Source organism: Bombus huntii, chromosome 11 (assembly GCF_024542735.1).
Source record: "Bombus huntii isolate Logan2020A chromosome 11, iyBomHunt1.1, whole genome shotgun sequence".
In the NCBI taxonomy this organism is placed as follows: Eukaryota; Metazoa; Arthropoda; class Insecta; order Hymenoptera; family Apidae; genus Bombus; species Bombus huntii.
The window spans coordinates 8456355-8481942 of record NC_066248.1 but is presented as its reverse complement, the minus strand read 5'-3'; the positions used below and the strand labels follow the sequence as shown (position 1 = coordinate 8481942).

Genomic DNA, 25588 nt, shown 5'->3' with positions numbered 1-25588 from the left:
TAATTATATAAGTAAATTTATAGTAACGAATCCAAATGCAAGAAAATTATGAATTTAAAAAATTAACTTTTTGGAAGGGAAAACATTTGAAGTTTTAACATGAAGTTGCCGTGGATGACTACCCAATCAACGTGTTCGAATTTCTGCAACCTGTCGTCTGCTTCTTCCGTTCCTTTAACAGTTTAACTTGAACCATGCTCTCGTTTTTGTGACCTTCAAAGTTGTCTTTATAAAATAGAGGTCAAATTCGAAAGAAACACATTATTCTTTATTAATATTAATGTATTATATAGTGAATTATATAGTGAATTATATTAAATTATCTTTGTAAGAAAGTTACAATCTGTTTTTTGTTCTGTTAATTTATACTATATTGTTTCGCGTATATTATATTTTCTTGTTATTTTTTAATGAAAGTATAATATTTTTAGTCTTTAGAACGTGTTAGCAGAGTTGTCAGGTATGAGAAAAAGAGAAATGATAACTTTAAGGGAAAATAGTAATACTGTTTCCTAAAATCTTGCAAATTGTTATACTGCATGTGCTAATTGTTTAGAGTAAACTATTAATTGTGACTTTACCTTTATTAACCCACAAAATACATGTGAAGAATTGTATATGTACATTGATATACATACATTTAAATTCTAATAGTTATAATCCTGTCATATGTAATAGTTTTTAATGTGCTTTCATATATATAATTTTTCTGGTTCTGTAATTTTATAGTTGTATAACAGAGTTGAAATAATTGATGATTCAATGTAAATCTTTCTTATACAAATTTTTTAATATTGTAAAAAGACATATATGTATGTATTTATTTTATATGTATCTTTAACTATATATATTATGTACTTTTGAAAAATTAAATAAAATAGTTTTTTAATTACATCATCTTGTTTTAATATAATATATACAGCAATAATTTTGTAATTAGTATAATAAAATTATTTCCATTCATTTTTAATGTACAAAAAATTAATTTCAATTTTGATTAGATTAAAAGCAGTTAATAAGCAGCTTCTTGTAATTAAAGTTTTCCTTTATATTTGTTATAGGTAATACAAAAGTGGTATTTGCTTAAATAAAAGCAACAGTACATAACATAAATGCTATGATAACATAGAACTAGTTGAAAAGTCATTGTCTTCGATAACAATTTCAGCTATATGATTTATTTTGAGAATGGGTTTTATACTTACAATAAGTTATTTTTTTTGTGATGCAACAAGGACATTAATAAGGAAACTTAGGAGCATTCTTCAACATCTTTGCAAATGCCGCTATTTAAAATGCCTTTATTATTATGTAAGTTTGGATATAATCATGATATATATCTTAATACCCTCTGCACTTATATCTTTAGAATGATAAGGATATTATTGCTGAATTTAATTGGAATTGATAGCATATCATTGTAATGTCTTTGTAACATTTGTCTAATATAACTATATAATGATCTAACCAAAGGAGGTATCTTGCACACAGTGTTAAATATACTATCTTTATTATATATGAAATGATTTATATTTCAGGCTAATATTTCAATGTTAAAATAGTGCTGAATTATTGGAAATAATAACATCTCTATTAAATTTACTAGAAATGTAGTAGTAGTAGATAGATAAAAAATAGTAATATAAATAGACAATTGATGTTATGTAGTACAAAGTCTATCCCATGTTTATATTATTACAAAGAGGTAATCCAAGCATGTAGAGTGAGAATATCTCTGGACTTTATGTATGTTCATGCAGCATAACTTTGTAATCTAATACTATGCTTTTTGCATGCTTGCTAGCTGCTTTGTGTTGATAACTTATATTAAGCGACTTGTAGACTAAGTATTTATTCATTTACCACAGTTCACGTGTAAGTACTACTCCTAAAAGTACTATAGGTTTGTCAAAATTGTATATACTTTATTAATTTAGTATATCATTAAATAATTATTCTCATATCTAAATGTTTATAAGTATTTGTTATATGCACACTTTTTATTATCTAATTTCTTATTCTAAAAACTAGATAAAATATTTACAATAATTTTAGAAGGATAAAAATTTGTATAAAAATAAGAATATATTACAAATAATTAAAGAGTAGTATAAAAAATTGTGTGATATTGAATTACAAAATAGGTGCTTGTGTCTTTAGGCAATGGTAGAAGATATGACGGAACACATGTCAACAACTGAAAATCACGAGTGTGAACAAATAAGAGTCTTAACTCTAAATAACGGGGAACATCTGGATGGTATATTATATAGATTAAAAAAAGGTATGTAAATTCTATGTTACTTATAATTTTGAGGAAAATGAGTGTTATAAATTAGAACAATTTTTAACAGGATGGAGAGTAGAATTTCGTTTAGGTGCTTCTCTTTTTGGGAAGTCACTTGATCTTTTTATAAATTATCCTTTAAGGGAAAATAAAAAATTTGAAAGGCATACATATTATCCATTAGAATGGGTTAGTGAAACAGCTAATATATCTTTATTCTTGGCTGGTTCATTTCACTATTATCTTATAGATCCTAAGTAAGTATTAAATATAAGAAAAGATTATTGACATAATAAAATATATTGTTCACAGTTTTTAATATATCAAATTTTTTAGTTCTGAAGATATGAAACCTATTGCTTCTGGATATTTACTAGTGGATCCAGAACTTAAAGTAGGAGAACATGGAGATGATTTACCATTGGATTGTATTCAGTGTCAAACTGTTCTTGCAAAATGTCTAGGACCATTTTCTACCTGGGAAGATAAACTACTAGTGGCTAGAAACTCTGGATATAATGTGATTCATTTTACACCAATTCAGGTATATATTCCATTTTTTTGGATAATATATTGAACTAATACATCTAACTTACATAATTTATGTTTTAGGAACTGGGATATTCTAAGTCATCTTACAGCCTTAGTGACCAGTTGAAATTAAATCCTTCTTTCAATGATGATGATAAATCAGTTACATATGATGATGTTGAAAGACTAGTAAATAAAATACGCAATGAATGGAATGTTAGTGTAATATATAATTTACTATATTTTATAGCTTAATCTGTTATAATATTCTATAATATCAGCCTGTAAATGTTGTGTGTTTCAGATGTTGAGTATATGTGATATTGTTTTGAATCATACAGCAAATGAAAGTCCTTTTTTGGTATCTCATCCAGAATGTACATACAATTGTTTGAATAGTCCTCATTTACGTCCTGCATATCTTTTGGATGCTGCACTGTTTGAATTGACAATACAAGTTGCAGCTGGAGAATGGGAGTTTAAAGGCATTCCTTCAGTAGTTGAAACTGAAGAACATTTAAATGTGAGATAAATGTATTATATTAATAATTACTAACCAGTACAATATATTATGTATGCTTGTTACTTCTCTATTTTTAGTCAATTCGTCATGCACTTCATACATATTTTTTACCGCTTGTGAAAATACATGAATTGTATATATTGGACATCAATGAAACCATCGCGGAGTTTTTGAATTTAGCACGAAATCAGATGCCCCAGGATACTGTTGAACCTATATCGGAAGATATCAAAATAATAAAAGATCCGAAATTTCGTAGATTGAAAGCAACTATAAATATGCAACTTGCTTTAAAAAAATATAATATATATAGGTAAATTATACCAATAATGGTCAGAATACCAACTATCAATTCAAAAAGGTTTCGATTTAGTTAATGTTCTAAACTTAAAGCTTTATATTCTTATTGCAGAACTGATTGTTTTGATGAAGAGACTCGTTTGAAACGCTGTGCCGAAGACTTAAGAAAGAAATTACAAGAACTTAATAACATGATCACTAATGAAATACAAAATCATCTAAATGCTGCAGTTGAAAATACTATTGCTGGTATAAGATATTTTAGAGTGCAAGGTGATGGTCCTAAACTTAAAGAAATAAGCGAAAGAAATCCACTTGTTCCTAGGTACATAACTGTTCTAAAATATTGCTATTTTTATATTTTATTTATATAAATTATGCTAAAACATATTATTTTCAGATATTTTACTGATTATGGAGCACCACAAACATTAACTGAAAGAGAAGCAACAATGTATTCTGATGAAGGCTGTTATCTTATGGCTCATAATGGATGGGTAATGAATGGTGATCCTCTAAAAAATTTTGCTGATCCTGATTCTAATGTTTATATAAGAAGAGAACTTATTGCTTGGGGTGACAGTGTAAAATTAAGGTAATGCTACTACCTTTGAAGTATAAAATAATAAAAAGATATAAAATAATTAAAATCAATAATATACTACATTTGTTACAGGTATGGAGATAAACCAGAAGATTGTCCTTTTCTATGGCAGCATATTACTGCTTATGTTACACAAACAGCTAAAATTTTTGATGGTATTCGCTTAGATAATTGCCATTCGACCCCTATCCCAGTTGCAGAGGTATATTTAATTTATTAAAATATTAAAATATATATCTAATGTAAATTTATGTCCATATTAGTGAATTCTTAATCGTTCCAGTACATGCTTGATGTTGCTCGTCGAATTCGTCCAGATTTGTACGTTGTTGCCGAATTATTTACAAATTCCGATCAGAAAGACAATATATTTGTTAATCGACTTGGTCTCACTTCCTTAATTCGAGGTTCGCAAATTTATTTTATAAGCTGTGAAGCTTTATAAGATACCAATATATAATACATGTATTTATAAATTTTTATTAAATCTTATGAAATCTTTTTCATTCACTCAAAACAGAAGCTATGTCTGCGTGGGATAGTCACGAAGAAGGTCGTTTGGTATACCGATATGGAGGCGAACCAGTAGGTGCATTTTTGCAACCACGTAAACGGCCTCTAGTACCAGGCATAGCACATGCACTATTTCTAGATTTAACTCATGATAATCCCAGTTCTGTGGAAAAACGTAGTGTGTTCGATTTACTTCCAAGTGCTGCTCTTGTATCAATGGCTGCGTGTGCTAGCGGCAGCAATCGTGGATACGATGAATTAGTTCCTCACCATGTAAGTTGGTTTTATTGTAATATTTATAGTTATATTTAGAAGATTTCAATTATAATAATATTTGAGAAAAGAAATAATCTACGTCCTCTAATCCTAATAAATCCTTACAGATACATGTTGTAGATGAAACAAGACAATATTCATGCTGGGCAGATGATGAATCTTTGATAGATGGTATCAAATTTGTAGGTTTAAAGACTGGTATAATTGCGGCGAAGAGAGCATTAAATGATTTGCATTATATTCTCGGGCAACAGAAGTTTTCTCAAGTATATTCTCATAATACATAACGCATAAGAAGTGCTGTTTCCGTATAAATTTTTAAAATATTATTTATTAAATTTACAGGTATTTGTTGACCAGATGGATAGTGATATAGTAGCTGTAACAAGACACTCTCCAACAACTCATGATAGTGTAATTTTAGTCGCTTTTACAGCGTTCAAACACCCCGATCCTAATCCCATTGATTTGAGAAGATATGTGAAACCATTACGAGTGGAGGGTGTAATGGAAGAAATTATTCTGGAAGCATCCTTATCTCATATAGAAGCTAAGTAAGAAATGTGAAATCAATCATTTTTCATGTTCGTTATTACGTATTGACATTTTGACGATATATTGTTTTCAGAAATGGTACTTCACCTTTCCATTATCCTGAAAAATATGTACAAGATGAAAATTACATAAATGGTCTCTCGGAATATGTACTAAGACTTAAAGAACACATACAAATTTGTGATTCAGAAATCCTGGAGAAAGTTGATTCTGGTGATCCTAAAATAACTCAGCTTAATTTTGTAAACTTTCAACCAGGTTCTGTCGTTGCTATTCGGTAATATTTAATGTCTCTTTTTGTATAAATTTTTCATAAATTTTATAACATATATAATAAATATTGATATATTTAATTTCAGAGTATCTCTTCATGCTAATATAAAACCTGCTCTTGCAAAACTTCATAATACTATTTCAACTGTAACATCACAGAGAAGTTCCGATATACGTGTTATTGTCTCTCGTATGAACTTAGTAGATTTAAATAAGGCCCTATACCGGTGCGATCAGGAAGAACGCGATGAAACTTCGAATAGATTTGATGTATACGATATTCCTGGTTATGGACCCCTTGTTTATGCAGGTTTACAAGGTAAGTTAACAATTTGAGCTACTTCGTATCTATATTTTCCATGCCTATTAATGTAATACACATTACATTTATTTTTAGGTATAATTTCCTTGTTAGCAGATATTCGTCCTAATAATGATTTGGGACACCCAATGTGTATTAATCTCAGACACGGTAATTGGCTAATAGGTATGTACTAGAACAAATATTAAAACAAATCCATCCTATTATTAACATCACTATGTTTCATTATATAATTAACGATTGTTAATATGTTTAAACAAATATATACAGATTATACTTGGCAACGATTGAAAGAAGATGAAGGAACTAGAACTCTTGGAGAATGGCTCGAAGAAGCTACTGAACCATTTAAATTAATACCTCGCTATTTAGTTCCTAGTTACTTCGATGTTATAATTGTAAACGTTTATATGATACTTCTTGAGCAATGCTATAATCTAATGTCAAGGTACTTTACACTAAATATATCTTTGTTTTTAATTTTTTGTAAACATTTACTAATTCATTGCCTCTTATTAGCTTTGTGAAAGAAGGTTCCACTTTCGTTAAAATTCTATCTTTAATTTCTATTCAAATGGGAGGAATAGTAAAATCAGCTCCGTTACCAGATTTGTCTCCAAATATAGATCCTCCCAAACCAAAGATCAAACAATATAATGGCGAAAGTGAACAAATATGTATGACATTGTCCGCTGGTTTACCACATTTTACCACAGGATATATGAGAAATTGGGGAAGAGACACTTTCATTGCCTTAAGAGGACTACTGATATTAACAGGCAGACATGCAGAAGCACGATTTATTATCCTTGGCTATGCTGGAACTATGCGACATGGTCTTATACCAAATTTACTTGATAAAGGAAAGAATGCTAGGTGAGAAATAAATTTTTAATTATTGTTATATGAATACAATTTCTAATTATTGTTGCACCTTTTAAATAACTTTTTTATGTTTTTTAGATATAACTGTCGAGATGCTTTGTGGTGGTGGTTATATACAATTCAATGTTATATACAAGAAGTACCAAATGGTTTAAAAATTTTAACAGACAAGGTTTCGAGGCTGTTTCCAACTGATGATTCTCCCCCACTACCTGCAGGACAAGTAGTACGTAGAAAATATTCTTTGTAAATAAATTATATATATTAACATTTGTTTTACACATGATATATATTGGAAATAAAATTTTAGGATCAACCACTACATGATGTTATTCAAGAAGCTCTCTTGATACATTTCCAAGGACTTTGTTTTAGAGAAAGAAATGCTGGAAGACAGATTGATGAACATATGACAGATCGTGGTTTTAATAACCAAATTGGAGTGCACCCAGAAACAGGATTCGTATTCGGTGGAAATGATGCAAATTGTGGTACATGGATGGACAAAATGGGATCTTCTGAAAAAGCTGGTAATAAAGGAAAACCAGCTACTCCAAGGGATGGTTCAGCAGTAGAAATAGTGGGTCTAAGCAAGAGTATTCTCAGTTTCTTGGCTGAATTGTATAAGCAAAATCTTTTTCCTTATGGTAGTGTGCAAAGAAAAAATCGGGATGGTAAGAAATAAATTTTGTTTACGTTTTTCATTTATTTCTAGCTTTTTTCACTACAGTTAATGTTTATTCCAGGCTCTACTGTAACATGGAGCTATAAACAATGGGCAGATAAGATTTCATTAAATTTTGAGAAATATTTTTACATCAATGAAGTGCAGTTAGAAGGAGAACTTAAATCAGAACTTATTCATCGTCGTGGAATTTTCAAAGATAGTCATGGAGCAACACAAGCATGGGCTGATTACCAATTACGATCTAATTTTCCAGTTGCAATGGTTGTTGTAAGTACATTTTTATAGTTTTTTATTCTTAAAATGTATGTGCAATTTAGATAATATTCAAATATCATTATTTTGAAAGGCTCCAGAATTGTTTAATCCGGAACATGCATGGATAGCATTAAAAAAGGCAGAAGAAGTTTTATTAGGGCCGCTTGGAATGAAAACATTAGATCCTGCTGATTGGGCGTACAATGGATATTATGATAATTCTAATGATAGTGGAGATACTAAAATAGCTCATGGTTGGAATTATCATCAGGGGCCTGTAAGCAATGTTCCTTAATATATTACTTTAGTATAAACTGCTCTGATATAAAACTAATAATTTCATGGCATCTAATAGGAATGGGTTTGGCCCATAGGCTATTTTCTTCGTGCTCGACTATATTTCGCTCCATTAGTTGGAGGAAAGGAAGAATTACGTCGTACAGTCGAATCAACTGAAATTATTATTTCTCGACATTTTATAGAGGCATCTACAAACCATTGGAGAGGTCTCCCTGAACTTACTAATAAAGATGGGGAATATTGCAAAGATAGTTGCAGAACACAAGCTTGGAGTGCTGCTTCTATATTAGAAGTTTGTATATACGCTGTTAATGGTATTTAGAAATAGTTCCGTTATGTCATTGACTATCACTGTACCATATATTTCATTCTAGGTTCTTTACGACTTAGATAAAATTAAACGGGAATTACGATCCGAGGAGAATGAAAGAACGAATTGATATAATTTTGCGTGTGTTCACCACCGCCAATTACACTTAGAACATTTACGACTAGAAAAAGAACGTAGCGTTAGAAATAAAGATCACGATAATAAATGGCACATATTTAACACAGCTATAGAAACACCAAGCACGGAGACACACGCATTTGGTAATCCGCACATAGACAAAATCAGTATGCTACCGTGCAAATTTATAAATGTTGACACCAGATGTACAATTGATGACGTTTTCTTAATGCAAGAACTTAAGAAAAATGAAAGTAAAAAAGACATTAAACATGATTATGTATCTTCTACTGTTGTTAGCAATTTGGAAGTAATTGAAACTATGTCAAATATAACAGAATTGTCAATGGTATCAGAAGGTGAATTTCATAAATCAGGACAACTTATATATGGAAATGAACCTTTAAAATACGAGAATAAATCTCTAAATAAATTTCAAAGTGATGTAATTGACCAAGTTGATATATTAACAAAACAAAACATAGAGAAAAGTAATGCATTGACGAAATACCCATCAAAAGTGGATCACGTTTATGAGGAAGTCAATGCTCTTGAATGTGATATCATGGATTATTATGAAAAATATAGCCCTACAACGGCGAAAACTTTGATAAATACACTTTTTCTTCCTCTACATAAAATTTGTAAGAAATGCGCCAATTTACAAAGCAGTCCAGTATATTCTGATCTTTTGATATATGCAAAGAAGCCTTTATATGCGAAGGAAGTCTATTTACTGCAACAAAACGAAACTTTACAGTTTAGGTATTGTTCAGAAGGTGGTAAACATGACAATACATTATATTTACAGTACAATAACGTTCAGCACTGTTTACTACTTCATAATTACTTAAAAACTAATGCTTCTAGTATATTCTATTTTTATGGCTCACCACAGGATATTTTTGATTTAAAAACAACATTAAAAACAAGTATCCTTGTTATAAATAGCAATACGAAAGGAATAGTAAATACAGAGTTATATCATCGTTGTACAAGTAATTTTTATACAAGGATATCAAATAATGGTATTGCACCTGCAGCGTTTCATATGGATCATGGTAATATTATACGCTCTATAAAACACGTTGAATACGATACTGATTTGCAAAACTGGATGAATTATCGTAACGATGTATTTCGATCACACAATCTCAAACAAGATGATGTAGTTGATCATCGCGCGAACAGATCTAGTTTATTATTATTAGAACCACTACTGTTAATGCCAGAATTAGGAAATTCTAGGTATAGGCACAGAAAAAATCGTATTTCACAATCAGAGCACATAAAAATAGTAAAAATAGTAATTGCCTATACTCTTTCTTTCTTCATTTTAGCAACAATCACATTTTATATAGTTTATTTCACTTAATAAAATATAATATTCTTTTATACTCGTTCTTCTATTTTTTGCATGGAACATTTTCAGAATCTAATTTTATTTAGTATTTAAAACTATTAAGTTTTTTGCTTCAACCTTTTGCTACATAAATACCAATTTTGTCTTTTTTCGTGTATTCTTTTGCATGAAACTTTCATATAATAAATTTAATATAAACTGTATGAATTGTTATGTTTATCATAATTGCTCTGTAAATCATTAACATTTGTTACCGTAATTAAAAATTTATTAATCTTTATATAATTATGTAGAGTATTCTTATACCGTTTTAGAAAATGATTTATATATGATTCTGTTAAAATCATAACCATACCAAAATGTACAAAAAATATATTTAACTAAAAATAAAAATTTCAACTTCAAAAGATTTCGGTGTTTTTAAGATGGTAAAATGCGATTAATCGAATGCTCAAGTAAGGTTATTAAAATTTGTTATTTTTATTAATGATTAAATGAAATATTTATTAGCAAATACTATTACTATTGCACGTATATTTTAAATACATATTTTTTTATCCGTTCCCATATCTGTATGAAATATTTGCAATAAAATTGATATATATATTCAATTTTGCATAATGGAGAAAATGTTTTTTTCCCTTCCAAAATTCACACGTCTACTTTCTCTATTTTAAAATGTAAATAAAGTTATATTACAGTATAATATAATACATATAATGTTATATAGAACTTACAATGATGAATAAATTAAATTACTAAATTACATATTTATATGTAATATAAATATCTATTATTTACAAATTTAATCATTTTCAAAATTAATTAAAACTTAATGTCAACCTGAAATATTAAAAAATGTACAAAACTACATAATATTTGTTTGAAGGTTTCATCAAAAGTTCTTAAAATAATCTTTCTTATTACACAACATGAATATCTATTTATGACAAAAACTTTTATGATAGAAATTCTAAATACATACTATGTAATTTATATGTATATTATATTATTTTAAATATAGTGAATCATTAAGCATAGTAAATTACTCGTATCTTAATGATCTATAAAAGAAGAATAAATATAAATATTTAATATCATTCTCCTCCTAAACTTTACTATATTTTAAATAAAAAGTGATTATATCATACTAAAAAAAAAACAAATTTATATCTAGTTACGTTATCTCTATGAATGAAGCTTATAAAAATTATATTATATTTATTTCCCTTAAATCAATATGATTTAATAATAACTACAGATAAAAAATAGAGATAACAAATAATAAAAAATAAATTTACCCATTAGTATTTATAGTTCACTAAATTGCTGAAACTTTTATAATCTAAATGAGTTATTTTTTATTTTATTCTTTATTTTATTTTACATTGCTATTTTATACTTAAATATGCAGTGCATATATTGTAAAAAATATCAAATACTGTATGAAAAAATTCAATTTTTATATATTAATAAAACTACTAATGTTATTATATTAACGTTGTATAAGTTTGTAAAAAAATTATATAAACTGAAATAAAATAGTAAATCATAACTCCCCAGAATGCGTTTTTATTTGTCTTCTTGAAATTTAGTAATAAGCAATAAAAATACAAAAAACAAATTTCTTAACCACATTGTTTAATTCATTTTTTAACTATATTATTTGTAATATAATTATATGTTATATGATTTGTTACTTGTTAGATGTAGGACTTAATTATATTCACAATTTTAGATCCAATATTTAAAAAATTCTATCATATATCAAGAACAGATCGAATATTTTTTAAATACGAATGTACCTGTTCTATAATTTGTTACTGAGCAAAACCTAAACACTATTAGCTTCTATTTAAATGTCATCGAATAAACCTCTTTGTGGAGGTCCTATGCGATTAGTATTTGCAATAAATGCTCTTGCATTGTCCATATGTCCTTCATAAAAATCATCGGCTTGGTAGCCTGTATCGTAACTATTATTTGCACCATAACTATCAACTCCAGTTGCCATACCAATATAATATTCTGCAGGGTCAAAATCACGTAATAATCCAGCTCTTGCGGATTCTACCGATTCATCTCGTTTCAAAGGCCGTACTATAATTTAATTAAATACAAAAATTTAATGACATAGATATAGCTATTTGCACTATACAGAGTGTGTTATGCAATTGGATCGAGTTATATCTCAAAATCAGTAAGAGGTATGAAAAAGCTATAAAGGTGAAAGTTGAATGGTATGATTAGATCTTAGGTATTCACTTTTTTAGTATGTAGCGGTGCCCTGGAAAAGTGCAATTGCATTCTCTTTTTAAGTGGAACTCTATAATTTTTTATTAATCACTTGATGTATTTTTAATTCTTCACAAAAAAGTATTAAGGTATTTGAATTGAAAAATGCTTAGTTTGAAAGATATTTGAATTCCAATGTTGAACTTAGTTTATGAATAATAAGAAAATATAAACATAAGCATCTGCCTTATGTTTTTCCTCCTCCCTCATATGTAAAGTTTCATAAAATTAAAATCGAAATATCCTTTAAACCAAGCACATTCTGTCACAAGTATCTTAATACTTTTTTGTAGAGTAATAAATAATGCATCAATTAAACAATAAATAATTATAGAGTTCCATTAAAAGAAAAGAGTATAATTGCACTTTCCCCGTGCGTCATTGCATATTAAAAAAGTGAATACCTAAGATCTTATCATGCCATTCAACTTTTCTTTTTATATTTTTAACTCTCTCTTTATATTTTTATCTATATCTTACTAACTTTGATATATAAACCGGCTTAATTGCGTAACGTACATTGTATATTATCACTTCTTTTAAATAAATTACAAATACCTGTATCGGTACTTTGCCGTGAAGTTCTGTAGCGAGATGAACTGGTAGCGCTACTAAATCTTTCTTGAAATTCGCGTCTTCTATACATCAAATCTTCTGTTCTTTGTCTCTTACGTCTCTCTAAAAACGAGAACATAGACGTAGTTATATGAAAACAATGTTATTTTCATTTCATACAATTTAATTATGATACTCATTATTACTCAAATAAAATAGTTTTACCTCGTTTTATTAACTCTTGACCTTCCTCAACAAGGTCTGTTGTAAACTCATCATCATCAAGAAATTGTTGAAAACCTAACATAGAAAGCAATCTACTTCCTAGACTAAAGTATGTTGCTAGACAAAATGCTAGAATAGCCATTGGAAAGTATACATTAAATCCATCAGATATAATGGAAATAACATCCATATGCCCCATTACCTAAATAAATAAATTACAGAATGAATTTCAAATTTATTATGAAAATCTTATAATTACTCATATATTTACTTGAGTGTAATGAGTTTCCAAAATGTGAGTTTTAATAATATGAGAATCCATGTGTATAAGACCCAGAAAGTTTAAACACATCGGTGGTGTAAGACGGCATAACATCATTCCACTAAATATTAAACTATACTCATTAGTCTGATGATGGGGTGCCAAGTAATATAAATTCAATACACGAATTTTTAAAACAGTTGAATAAGCGCAGTAACAAAGGTAAGCAATTATCATCATTGATAATATCTACAAAAAGCATTTTAATTATCTCTTCCTTCTTTTTGCATTAATTTTTAAAACAAAAGTCTTATTTGTTAATATCAAATCTAAATATATATTCTTACCTCAATGGTAAAATAATCGTAATTTTCTTTAGCTAGATTCAAAAATTGTGCAAATAATGATAACACTGGAGTTTTATTAAAAAATGTTACTTCTGACCATACTACAGCTATTGAAAGACATCCAGTGCAAACAGCTATAATTTTTTGTACATAACTCCTTATGACACATTTCCAATACCACTCTAAAAATTTTAATATATTTATAAAAGCTAAAGAAAAGAGCATGTGTTTCTACAATTATTTACTGTTTAAAGCTTACCAATAACTGGACTGTAAACAACACGAAGTGGAAATGAACGATGTGTAGGGAAAGTTGTTTTAAACCTTTTATCATCACTTACTTGATTTTTTGCTATATCCTCTAAATCAATTATTTTATCAACCAAAATTCCCCATTGAGTTTCTATACGTTGTAAAGTTTGCAATGCTTTTATTGTCTAACAAAAAATAAAAATGAATAAATCATTATGCTTACATAAACAGTGCATTCAAAATGTTCCACAACTCTATTATTAAGAAGCCAGCTTTTAAGGTAAATGAAATTTTGTTATCTATTATGTAACATACATTCCTTTTCCCTCTATATAAATTTTAGATCACTCATACAACTGTTGAAAGGCGTATGTGTAGCCCTCTTTTGAAATTGTATTTAGAACAGCTGCCACATTTTCGTTGCTCTTTTAGTGACACCTTTAGCTTAGGAAACAAAAAGAACTCAACAGGAGCAAAATCTGGAAAATAGGCTGGTCCCAGGCAATCCATCAACCAAGTATCAAACAGCTGAATGGTGCAATCCAGAAGATGTATGACTGACGAAAATAAAGGCCACAAAATCAAAAATGAAAACAATGTTGATCGCATTTTTTGATTCAAGAGGATTCATTGTGAATTTATATCCCCTAGCCAGACTGTAACTAGATCATTTCAGAATTACTTGATCGCCTTTTGAAAAGAATTTGTAGGGTCAGACGGGGCGTGTACTAATCACACTTGATTACCTTGCAATTTTTTGCTAGAAAATCTACTTCTCTACTTCACTCTACTTCTCAAATTTGACTCCTGCTGACTTCTTCCTGTTCCCTAAGCTGAAGGTGGCACTAAAAGGACAGCATTTTGACGATATAGAAACAATTTAAAAAAATGTGAGTCTTTTGAATATAATTTCAAAAGAGGACTACGCACATGCTTTTCAATGGTTGTATGAATGATCTAAAATTTGTATTGAGAGGAAAGGGATATATTGAATACTAGATAATAAAATTTCATTTACCTTAAAAATCGTATTTTTAACAACATTAGTCCTGGGATGATCTGAATGCACAGTATATTTACACATTAGATATATTTAGATATATATGATTAATAACAAACTTGTCTATGTAAACGTATTAATGCTTTTTCGGATGGTGTATCTGTTGGTGTATCATCTGGTAGTTGTCTTCTATTCATTCTGTCTTTTAATTCTGCAGGAATTTTTTGAAAAATCGTTTCTAAATTACAATGAAAAGGATGTCCTGGTCCGATAGATACTGTAGCAGCTTGTAAAGACTAAAAAATAAAATAAATAAACATAATGATAAATATAAATAAATGAGAATTAGATAAAATATTTAATTACCTCAAGTATGTCATCTACTGTTTCTTCTGCTTCACATTTATCCAAACTTAATTTAGCAACTTTAAAATAGCTATAATTCAAAGTGTATCCAGGTTTACTAGCATTCCATAATCCCCGAGGAACTTCTACAAGTGCGTATCCAAGTAGTAATACCAGTAAGAATAAACCCCAGGTATTTGATGCAGATGATGCTATAGCTTTTAATTTTTGACTAAAACATATACATACATAAATCCATAATATATATTTTTATATTTATCATACTAATGTATCTTACCCATCAAGATCGAAACCAGGTTTTAATGCTATATATATTAGAAGGATACCACATATGAACAAATAACTTCCATAATATATAGCATTATCTATTAAAGCAGACTTTAGCTTTCCTTGAACTGTGAAATCTCCTGCTTTTATATAAGATTGCATAAGTGGTAATATCAACCATGTTAAACATTGTGAAGTCCAATACACAATCCTCCATAAATTTGGAAATATATGTTCTGGTACATTAGGCCAAGGTTCTTTACAAGTATGAAATGGGACTGTTGTTGTACTGTCAGAGTTTATTTTCGTGCTATTATAAATATTTTGTTCATCACATTGTCTATAAACAGTCTATAAAAAAATATTAAACTTAAATGTATTAATTATTTTAATATTACTTAAATTAGTAAATATTATTACTTACAGATGAAACATCTAAGGGTAAGATAAATATTATCAGCAGTGAAAAATACCATGCTATGAGTACAGAGATTGTAACAATAATATGTTGCCGAAAAATATTACCATATTTATATAATAAAGTGGCAGCAAGGCAAAATGCTACCACAATTTCTGTCAAGAATATTCCAAGAACCATTTTGGTGATTTCTAATTTTATCTCACCATAACTTTATAATTATTTTGATACTTTTTGCCTTTAGTTTTATGACTTATTCATTATCATTTGCATTATTATATTCTACTGCTTCTCGGATCTTTAATTCAGCATCCTTTTGCATCTTCTCTAACTTCTCTAATGTAACTGATTTTAAAGGAATTAATTTAGGTTTACAAAGTATATAATCCAAATTTTCTTCCTGGTATAGCAAGCTTTGCCTAGGAAGGATTATGTCAATCTTTTCTGAAGAATTATCCATCAACTCTGACATTTTTGCTGGAATCAAAACAGATATTTGTGTTTATATATATGAGGTTATATTTAATTTTAAATAAATATTTCTAAATTTTTTCCAAATAGATATAGTACATAATTTCTCATAGTATGTATAAATACATTTTATATTTTTTAATTTACTTTATATAACTTTAAATAAAAAATACAAATAGATTATATACAAGAATTATCGTTCTCAAAATCAATCGCTTGAACATTTGCTGATAGATACAAAATGTAACTATTATAAACACTTTCGAGGGACGCATAAAATATTAAACAATGATAAAGATAATAAAAAATTCGGGTGTAAAAATTAAGAGAAGGTTATTTGTTAATCACGTTCCACATATTTACTTCGATGGCTACCAAAGTCATCTACACTTTAAATTATCGGTATTTATATTATAACGTACTTTTATCATTGAAAAATATACTTTATCCATTTCTTCTTTACAGTAAAATCGTTAGGCATACATTGCACGATACAGTCAAAAATATCGACGTCACATGCACACCGTCAAGTTGTCATTTACGAATAATACTACACGTCCAGAGCCTACTTTAGATCAGATAGATACAGGGTATAGGCTATACAGAGGGTAAATCTGGCAACAATGTCAGGATTCAGAATTCTCGTCTCGATATAAACATAACCTAATGACTATGGCCCCTTCCATAGGTCTCCCGCGATTTTATGAAATGTTTATGTATGGTAACGTTTTGTTATAATAGATGATACTAATAATGTTCTAGTAAAACAATGGTAACAGTACACTAGGACATGTAATAATAGTAACTTTATTCGATATACTGTTTGTCCCAATTTTACCTGCTTAATATATAACTTAAAGACAAAATTCTCAAATACTTATTTTGTACCTTTTATGTATAGAGTTTATCTCTACTTTTATTAAAATATTTTTAAGATGATATAATATGGTAATATTTCATAATTCTTTTTAAATTAATAAATTAATAATTAGATGTTGCGATATTCCCAAAATAAATGCAAAATTCTTGTATTTATTGAAATAGCAATATAATAGCATATTGTGCTACAACAGTAAATCTAGTAAACTAACCGCATGACTTTTGTTTCACGATCTTTTTTTTCGGCATAGGTAAATCACGTTTTCCTAGCATTAGCATGATCTGGTCATCTCTGTAAAATCACTGATTTTTATAAAATTAATTTAGAAGAGTGAAAACTATTGCTGCTAAATATATCTATACCTACTCCGTAGTAGACCCCAGATTTCCACATACTAGTGATGAATCTGCGCAAATGTTGTACATACTTCAAATATGCGAAATTCAAAATGTGATCAAGACATGATTATCCTCTGACATTTAAGCAATTAAACGATAAAGAACGACTACGACGATTGATAAAAGATATACGTAATTGTGAAATGAAGAGGAAATGAAAAATAAACATCTAATGAAGTATACCAACGCAAATATGTGCAAAACCCTATTTAATTGTTAAAATAATCTAATGTAAAATGATACAACATATTTTGTCCTATTTTATATTCTTTTATATTCAGGATACCCTGCACTATATATTTTATATATTTAATATTAATTAAGAAAATAGTTTATATTTTACATAAATATATATTTATATATAATATATATTTTACTTTATATATTATTAGTAATTATACTTTATACATTTAATACCAGCCTTGCTTAATAGTTTTAATATTATCAAATGTTACTTTAAACGATATCATGTAACGATAATATTTATCACTTCTAGAAATTTTTTTTCTTGATAACGTACATTACTATAAAACAATATAATCTATTAAGATTTATTACTAACTAGGAAACCCCGCCTTTGAAATTACGTATGTATTATATTTGTACGTTAAAAAGCTATTTTACTTAACCAAAAAAATATTTTATTATTTGTTCAAATAATCTTCTAAATATGGCAAATGAAAGAAATAAAAACAAAAGATCTATTATTGGAAAAAGCACGTAAGAAACTTCTATATTACCAAATCAAATAACCATATCAAATAATTTTATTTATTGTACAAAATTAATAAGGTCAAACATTTATTTCTGTATTAGACATTGTACCAGTTTTGGAGTATGTAATCGAGTGCCGTTAGCAAAAATTGAATTTCCAGCTGATTTATGTGCAGTATTAAATAAGACAAAACCCAAAAATAATAAATTATACAATGATTATATGAAACTTATTAACAATCTTCCAAATATAAAAAAAGTAGAACCTGAGTATTACTTAATATTGTTCAAAATTTTATTATATTTAGAAGAGCATGAGCTTTGTTTAATTGCTGCAAAACATAATTTGGAAAATCAAAAGCTTAAATATGTTTCTGACACATCATTTGAAATCACAGTGCCTACTTTAGATGAAGATGATCCATTTATCACTGTTGGTGATACATTAAAAATTGAGGTGAAAAGATCAAAGTCTAAATATACCTGTAACATAACAGATATTATAGGGAAGAAAGTATATGCAACAATACGTAAATCGTAAGTATGTTTGCATTAGTTTGTAAGAATTAAACAATAGAGTACAAATCATAGTTACTTACAAAATGTTTAGATCTCTTGTATCTCAACTTCTTGAAGAAGAAGTTAATATTTATTTCTTTCCTATGAATTGGCAAATAAGATGTTTTCATTATGTCTTACACATTATGTTCAAGCATAATTTGATAAACACAGTATATCCCAAAATAAATACAAATCTTTATACTTTACTAGAATTGTAAGTATTTTTAGTAATTATTCTTAATATATATGTTACTTTTTCATATACTTACTAATATATACTTATATGATACAGTGACTTGGATTGGGCTAATAAAAGTATAGCAAAAAATAAAGAACAGAAAATAGCAGTGAATAATATTTTGAATTATTCGGCGTACCCTGCACCATACATTTTATTTGGTCCTCCTGGTACTGGCAAAACAACAACATTAGTTGAAACCATTTACCAAGTATAGATCTACTACTATAATTTATAGTGTAATATGAAAAAAATATGTTTTTCATTCTAAGATCTTGATTATGTTATCTTATAGATTAGGAAACAGTGCAAATCAAAAAATATTTTAGTATGTGCACCTTCAAATGCAGCAGCTGATGAAATTGCAAATAGATTATTATGTTTACTTCCTCATAAAGATGTATTTCGGATGTATGCAGCAAGTAAATGTTGGTAAGTTATTATTCTCATGAATACTTGATACTTTATTAGTTTTATTTCTTTTCGCATTTGTAGTAACAATGTAGATGAGAAAATTTATCCAAATTCAAATTTTATTGATGATATGGTCCTTTATTTACCAAAAGAAATTTTTATTTTGAAGAAGATTGTTATTACAACATTAGTAACATGTATGAGGTATGTTTTCTTTTTATTTTTTTCAGTAATAATTACATTTAGAATGGTATTTATAATTTATTATTTGCAGATTGGCGAACCTTAAATTACGAAATGATCACTTTTCATATATATTTATTGATGAAGCCAGTCAAAGTATAGAATTAGAATCATTAATTCCACTTATAGTCATGAATTCGAAAAATGATACTGAAGCATTATATGCACAAATTGTTATTGCTGGTGATCCCTATCAACTTGGTCCTCTAATTAGATGTACAAAAATTCAACATTTGCTTGGTATGTAATTTCATATTATTATTTCATATTATAGTTAAATTTATGTATTTTATTAACTGATATCGAGTTACATTATGTTTCTAGGAAAGTCTTTATTGGAAAGATTAATGGAATGTGAACCATATCAAAAAGTAAACAATAAATATAATTCGCGTTATATAACAAAGTTAATTCATAATTACCGTAGTCAAGAAGCTATTATACATACATCCAATAATTTATTTTATGAAAAGGACTTGTTATGTGATAAAAAAGAAAACAAACACAGCATAATTTCAAACTGGACAGTATTATCCAGGAAAACATTCCCTATCTTATTTCTTGTACTTAAAGGCGAAGAAGTAAGAACACCAAATGGAAGGTAATTATAACATTTCTATACTAAAAGCAAAGTTCTTACGTAATTAGTGAAATTTAAAAACATTATTTTCTAGTTTAATGAAGATTAAACACATTATCTTTTTAGTGTTTACAACGAGACAGAAATTACGGCCGTAACAAACATTACAAAAATATTAATGCGTTCCAAATTTGGTAATCGAAAAATTGAAGAAGAAGATATTGGAATTGTAACTCCATTCAAGCAACAAAAAATTATGATTAAAAGAAGTTTAAACTTGTATAAATTAAACAACATAGCTGTTGGGACAGTAGAGATATTTCAAGGACAAGAAAAAGAAATTATAGTCCTAAGCACAGTACGTTCACAAACTTTTAAGCACCATGGTAAACAACATCTCGGTTTCTTAGCTAATCCAAAGGTATAATTTTACATAATATTTAAAGAGCAAATCTTTTTTGGTATTCTACATATAATAATAAGACTTAATAATTATATTTATTTGTTTTTTCAGAGGTTTAATGTTGCCTTAACAAGAGCAAAAGATTTATTAATAATAGTAGGAAATCCATCTATTCTTTGTGAAGACAAATATTGGAATACTTTGTGGAAATACTGTCAAAAAAATAATGCATATATTGCTATTGATGAAAATCTTATCTAAAAATTATTGACATTTTTGATATATAATAATGAATTATTCATTGATAGAACACAAACTATTTTTTTATGAGATGAATAATCTATTAATATGTATAGAAACTTCTTTCTGTGTGTTTATGTTTTCATTATTTATGCATTTATTATGTATATATTCATATTAAGATTTTAATATTTAAATAAGTTTGTTAGATATTAACTTGGATATAAATAAATAGATAAATACATATAAAAAATAAAAATTTGCATTTTCGTTTAATATGAATTTATTTTAAAATATTCTACTACCTGGAGACTTTATAAAATTATGTATTGTTATGACTTGTGATTAACAAACATTAAATTTTTTTCGAAATCGAATAGTTCGTAAATATTTAAGAACCACTTCTTTTAAATTTCAAACTTTAGTTAATGATTTTAATCTTAAACTTTGTAAGATACAACTTTATTCTAAAAGAAGTTTAGCAGTATTTCCATTAACATCATTATTAATACCATGACGTACAGCAAACTCATGTTTCACACTCGCGAAAAGGATATCTGTTAGTAAAAAAATTTGTGCTATGGCAAATGCTAATGTAACTCCAAAATAAAAGTTTGCATTAGCTGATCTGGAATATATCCACTGATACCAAACAGTAGGTGCAAACACTGTACAGAAGAGCATAAAACAGATTACAATAAATCCCTGTTGTGTATCTGTAAAAGAATATAAAATTTTGATAACACATCATATTGTCTACTTAATAGATAAACAACTAGTTAATATGAAAACTTACATTGGAATAAATGCTTCCATAATGGTAAAAGAGACATATAAAATCCAACATCTCCTATACAAGGGTAAGATTTAAATATTGCAGTAATTGCTAAATAAGAAAATGCTAATAGCATTGGATCATGTCGTAACCTCAATGCCAGTGGTACTATATATAATAAACTGACATTTATTTGAAAAGAAGCAATGAAAAGCCATCTAAAGTGCTCAAATACTTCTGTAAAAAAGTACCAATAAAGTCCAACATTTGGACGTAAATCAGGAACTGTTAAAATAAAGCCAAGTGTGTTCGAAATAAATGACCAACTTCCCATAATGTAATAGGAAATACAAAATAGAATGGTTAACATGCTTGCAAATATTATAAGATAGTTCGCAATATTGCTTCTTTGTTTTGTACTATTAGAACGAGCAATATAGATAATTGTTGGCACTATGAGTGAAACAGGATAAAGTCCTTGTAATGTTAATAAAGAAATTGATAAGCAATTCCAAAACATAGATCTTGTCATGGAAACCAATGCTATGGAATACAACAAATTTGTAAATACTGTTGTTGTATGTCCAACACAATTAAGTATTATGTATGGATTAAATAAATATCCTGCTGAGACATACATCATTGCAGTATATACTACAGAAGCGTCATTATGAATTTCTTTATTTTCATTGCATAATTTTTCCTCTTCTTTTTGTTTAGAAACCTAAAATTTAAATTATTTCATTATAATTGAATTATATTACAGTAATATTTTAAATATGTGAGATTTAACTGACCAATTCAGTCGTATATTGCTTTGCTGTAAGTCCAAGAAATACTGCTGTTAACAAATCAATGGACACAAATAAGCAAAATAATACCCATTGTGATAAATGTTGTTGTATAAAATTGAAAATATATAATCCGATAGGTGTTTCATGAAACAAATCTCCTGTATAAGGATCAATGCCACAGTTATACAAATACACTCCTTCAGTTACTAAAAATCAATCAGGGGAATCATAACAATTGTCAATCTAATTATTGTTTGTAATATTATAGTAATAATGCTACTAACGATACAAATATATACATGTATAAATAGCTTACATTACTTATAATAGAGAATAATAACGAGAATTTTATTTAGGTTATTATTATGTAAAATTTAAATGCAGCAAAATGACATTTATCCTAACCTCTCTTCCAAGAATTTAATGCAGTAGAAATTTCCACACGATCGCTAATCACTTTTTGGTACTCAGAATTCATCAATAAAAATCGAATAGTACCAGCTAAAATAAAATTTGATAAACATTGTTTCTTCATTTTTTAATTAAGCTATAAATCATTTATGTATTTGCGCGCGTTTTACGATCTACTTGTGACATGCAACCGGTATCTGGACAGACACACCATGCTATATATTATGTATTATATACCTTCTTTGTTTATTTAAACAATTGAATTTATCTTTACGGCTTTTTAAAAATATAATCTTTAATAACAATAACCACGGTATTATTTTGCATTTGATTGCTGCTAAGGATATAATTATAATCAAAACATACTATTGGAGTGGTTTTATCTTTCCTTAATGAATCTAATTTATTTATCACAATTCAATAAAATAACTGTAAATATACTAGAGATCAATTTATAATAAAACCTATCTTCCTCTTATTCGAAATATTTTAACACATAGTTTATATTTAAAAAGTCATTAATAGTAGTACATGGTAAGCATCCTCATCAATTTAAAAATATAAATAAACAAATTGAAAATCTAAACAAAAGGTGTTTGTATTCTATTTGTAAAAAATCTTATTTCTTTTATTTTATTACATTGTAATTACTAGTTTACTGTACCATTTTTCTTATTTTAATCATCCTGCGGCAGAAGTTTTGTTTTCAAAATATTGCAGGAAGTTTAAATGTTTAATCGTGTATAACAAAAAATGTGGAACGCTTCACGATTTTGCGTGTCATCCTTGCGCAGGGGCCATGCTAATCTTCTCTGTATCGTTCCAATTTTAGTATATGTACTGCCGAAGCAAGTACATTAGTAGATCTTAATTTCTCGTATATATAGAAACGAATTCATATTTCTACCACTAGCGAGAAGAGAATACTCATGGTAGCCATCTGGTGGCGTATTAATGTAGTATGAAACATAAAGTTTAACACGTTGACTGCCACGACACCCGTATTCGGGTGTCAACAAAGTTTCTGATCAGGCTACGTAACCCGTATTCGGGTGTCGCTTATTTGACTACTTGCGAAAGATCGTCGTTAGTATTTGAAAAGATATTCCATAATAATAAATTGTTAATTAATAATTAATTGTAATAATAGTTGAATTGTTATAAAATAAAAATACGAAAATGGTTTATCAAAAAAATTATTTAGAATGTAAAACTTGAAAGCATCCTATACGTAGCTGAGGTTGGTGGGGACAATTTGGACAATAAGTTGTTGTTTTCTTCAAATTCTTTTGTGCCTTTGTTCGGTCCATTCGACGTCTTTTATTCGCATAACATAGTTTGCATGCGCGTCTAATGCTTCCTCCGGAATCATTTTTCCGAACGGCGATATGATGCTGACTCCGTCGAAGACAAGGATTTTTTGTATTTTCAGACAACCCTAATAATTTTGCAACTAATAATTGTCTAAATATTCTAATATTTATATTTTTTCTTGTTGTAATTTTGTAAACCGTCAAAGCGTTTACAACAGAAATTCCCAGAAAGAATTGAATGCCAAGTTTTCTGTACCACTTGATTCCTTTTCTAATTGTGGTGACATAAGAAACCATTTGGTTGGTATAATCTATGCTATACTTTCTTTCATCATATTCAACAACAGCTAGTGGTTTTAATGTTGCGAACAAATGAAACGAAAGATCATTCTTAAGACTACCACTTGAGCGATTCGCATTACTAAAATATCGATGGGAGCACTTAGTAGAGAACGCTTGGTACTGCTATACGCGTGGCCTGACGGAAATTTCTTTGAAAACATGCGTGGTAGTCAATGTGTTAATTAAGATACATATTACGTTAAAGAGACGATGGTACTTATTTATTTATTAAATCTTCCTGCGACAATTTTAAATTTGTTATCTTTATACTTTGATTTGAAAGGTATTATAGTATTACAAAAATAATATATTATCCTACTAAAAATGGAACGAAACAGTAAAACCATTTTAGGTTAACTTTTGTATCTTAAATTACGTAAAATAATGTATAATTTATTTGTAAATCGTACTCATTGCCAATTTTATTCTGTACAAAATGTTCTATGTGTTGTGTAATGTGTACAATTTATAATTCGTAAATATATAAAAGATAATTTTAATAATATGCTTCATATTTTAGCGCTTGACAGGGTGGCGATATGTAACATTTATAGGAACAATAGTAGGATTCATAGGAACGTTTTGTTATTTTACAATGATTAGCCCCATGATCAATCCAGAACCATATAGTATGTCTATAACATTTATAGTTATTAAATAAAATTATTTTTTTATATTGTGTGACATAAAAATTTCAGAAC

At 28.0% G+C, this 25588-nt stretch overlaps 4 protein-coding genes, 1 long non-coding RNA gene and 1 other non-coding gene across 11 annotated transcripts; 3 read left to right on the top strand and 3 right to left on the bottom strand.

The window, feature by feature from the left end:
- The first annotated feature begins 92 nt into the window (after positions 1 to 92).
- LOC126871330 (glycogen debranching enzyme) lies at positions 93 to 10157 on the top strand. Its single transcript, XM_050630002.1, has 26 exons — positions 93 to 460; positions 1062 to 1311; positions 2161 to 2284; positions 2355 to 2544; positions 2624 to 2831; positions 2900 to 3034; positions 3123 to 3341; positions 3419 to 3654; positions 3754 to 3966; positions 4042 to 4236; positions 4318 to 4447; positions 4529 to 4652; positions 4766 to 5031; positions 5142 to 5300; positions 5380 to 5588; positions 5663 to 5866; positions 5949 to 6181; positions 6260 to 6349; positions 6455 to 6632; positions 6704 to 7060; positions 7148 to 7295; positions 7380 to 7743; positions 7816 to 8024; positions 8104 to 8289; positions 8368 to 8604; positions 8687 to 10157. Exons 2-26 carry the CDS (start codon positions 1189 to 1191, stop codon positions 8750 to 8752), a joined length of 4803 nt encoding a protein of 1600 aa, XP_050485959.1. The 5' UTR covers positions 93 to 460; positions 1062 to 1188; the 3' UTR covers positions 8753 to 10157.
- A 1522-nt stretch (positions 10158 to 11679) lies between these two features.
- On the bottom strand, positions 11680 to 16422 carry LOC126871345 (LMBR1 domain-containing protein 2 homolog). The gene is made up of 10 exons (XM_050630034.1): positions 16117 to 16422; positions 15703 to 16043; positions 15426 to 15636; positions 15179 to 15355; positions 14067 to 14244; positions 13808 to 13989; positions 13470 to 13709; positions 13199 to 13400; positions 12977 to 13096; positions 11680 to 12223 (listed from the first exon to the last, which is right to left on the bottom strand). Exons 1-10 carry the CDS (start codon positions 16288 to 16290, stop codon positions 11979 to 11981), a joined length of 2070 nt encoding a protein of 689 aa, XP_050485991.1. The 5' UTR covers positions 16291 to 16422; the 3' UTR covers positions 11680 to 11978.
- A 1955-nt stretch (positions 16423 to 18377) lies between these two features.
- LOC126871349 (putative helicase mov-10-B.1) lies at positions 18378 to 21528 on the top strand. Its single transcript, XM_050630051.1, has 10 exons — positions 18378 to 18579; positions 18676 to 19110; positions 19184 to 19348; positions 19427 to 19583; positions 19668 to 19804; positions 19868 to 19990; positions 20061 to 20269; positions 20354 to 20630; positions 20736 to 21030; positions 21124 to 21528. Exons 1-10 carry the CDS (start codon positions 18530 to 18532, stop codon positions 21271 to 21273), a joined length of 1998 nt encoding a protein of 665 aa, XP_050486008.1. The 5' UTR covers positions 18378 to 18529; the 3' UTR covers positions 21274 to 21528.
- On the bottom strand, positions 21518 to 24115 carry LOC126871363 (phosphatidylinositol glycan anchor biosynthesis class U protein). 6 transcript variants are annotated; one of them, XM_050630094.1, is made up of 5 exons: positions 23897 to 24115; positions 23227 to 23322; positions 22825 to 22979; positions 22049 to 22751; positions 21518 to 21968 (listed from the first exon to the last, which is right to left on the bottom strand). In XM_050630094.1, the coding sequence occupies exons 2-5, from the start codon at positions 23297 to 23299 to the stop codon at positions 21715 to 21717; spliced, it is 1185 nt and encodes a 394-aa protein (XP_050486051.1). In that variant the 5' UTR covers positions 23300 to 23322; positions 23897 to 24115; the 3' UTR covers positions 21518 to 21714. The 6 variants fall into 6 exon arrangements, with proteins under 6 accessions (XP_050486051.1, XP_050486048.1, XP_050486050.1 ...); XM_050630091.1 differs by having other exon boundaries at positions 22825 to 23027; positions 23897 to 24109; XM_050630093.1 differs by lacking the exon at positions 23897 to 24115 and adding an exon at positions 23470 to 23726.
- On the bottom strand, positions 23982 to 24088 carry LOC126871500 (U6 spliceosomal RNA). Its single transcript, XR_007691669.1, has one exon. It is a non-coding gene; the product is annotated as a U6 spliceosomal RNA (small nuclear RNA).
- A 365-nt stretch (positions 24116 to 24480) lies between the features above and the next one.
- Positions 24481 to 25516, top strand: LOC126871398 (uncharacterized). The gene is made up of 2 exons (XR_007691629.1): positions 24481 to 25170; positions 25408 to 25516. It is a non-coding gene; the product is annotated as an uncharacterized LOC126871398 (long non-coding RNA).
- The last annotated feature ends 72 nt before the right edge of the window (positions 25517 to 25588 follow it).

Bases quoted from the DNA above. Each gene is read 5' to 3' on its own strand.
- LOC126871330 (XM_050630002.1), top strand. From the start codon at position 1,189: ATGGGTTTTATACTTACAATAAGTTATTTTTTTTGTGATGCAACAAGG. The intron at 3,655-3,753 runs GTAAATTATACC...TTCTTATTGCAG, and splicing joins AAAAAATATAATATATATAG to AACTGATTGTTTTGATGAAG. The intron at 8,290-8,367 runs GTAAGCAATGTT...GGCATCTAATAG, and splicing joins GGAATTATCATCAGGGGCCT to GAATGGGTTTGGCCCATAGG.
- LOC126871345 (XM_050630034.1), bottom strand. From the start codon at position 16,290: ATGGTTCTTGGAATATTCTTGACAGAAATTGTGGTAGCATTTTGCCTT. The intron at 16,044-16,116 runs GTAAGTAATAAT...ATTTTTTTATAG, and splicing joins TACCCTTAGATGTTTCATCT to ACTGTTTATAGACAATGTGA. The intron at 13,710-13,807 runs GTAAGAATATAT...TGCTTTTTGTAG, and splicing joins ACGATTATTTTACCATTGAG to ATATTATCAATGATGATAAT.
- LOC126871349 (XM_050630051.1), top strand. From the start codon at position 18,530: ATGGCAAATGAAAGAAATAAAAACAAAAGATCTATTATTGGAAAAAGC. The intron at 19,111-19,183 runs GTAAGTATGTTT...CAAAATGTTTAG, and splicing joins TATGCAACAATACGTAAATC to ATCTCTTGTATCTCAACTTC. The intron at 19,805-19,867 runs GTAAGTTATTAT...TCGCATTTGTAG, and splicing joins TATGCAGCAAGTAAATGTTG to TAACAATGTAGATGAGAAAA.
- LOC126871363 (XM_050630088.1), bottom strand. From the start codon at position 23,356: ATGAAGAAACAATGTTTATCAAATTTTATTTTAGCTGGTACTATTCGA. The intron at 23,028-23,226 runs GTTAGGATAAAT...ATTGATTTTTAG, and splicing joins ATTAAATTCTTGGAAGAGAG to TAACTGAAGGAGTGTATTTG. The intron at 22,752-22,824 runs GTCAGTTAAATC...TTTAAATTTTAG, and splicing joins AGCAATATACGACTGAATTG to GTTTCTAAACAAAAAGAAGA.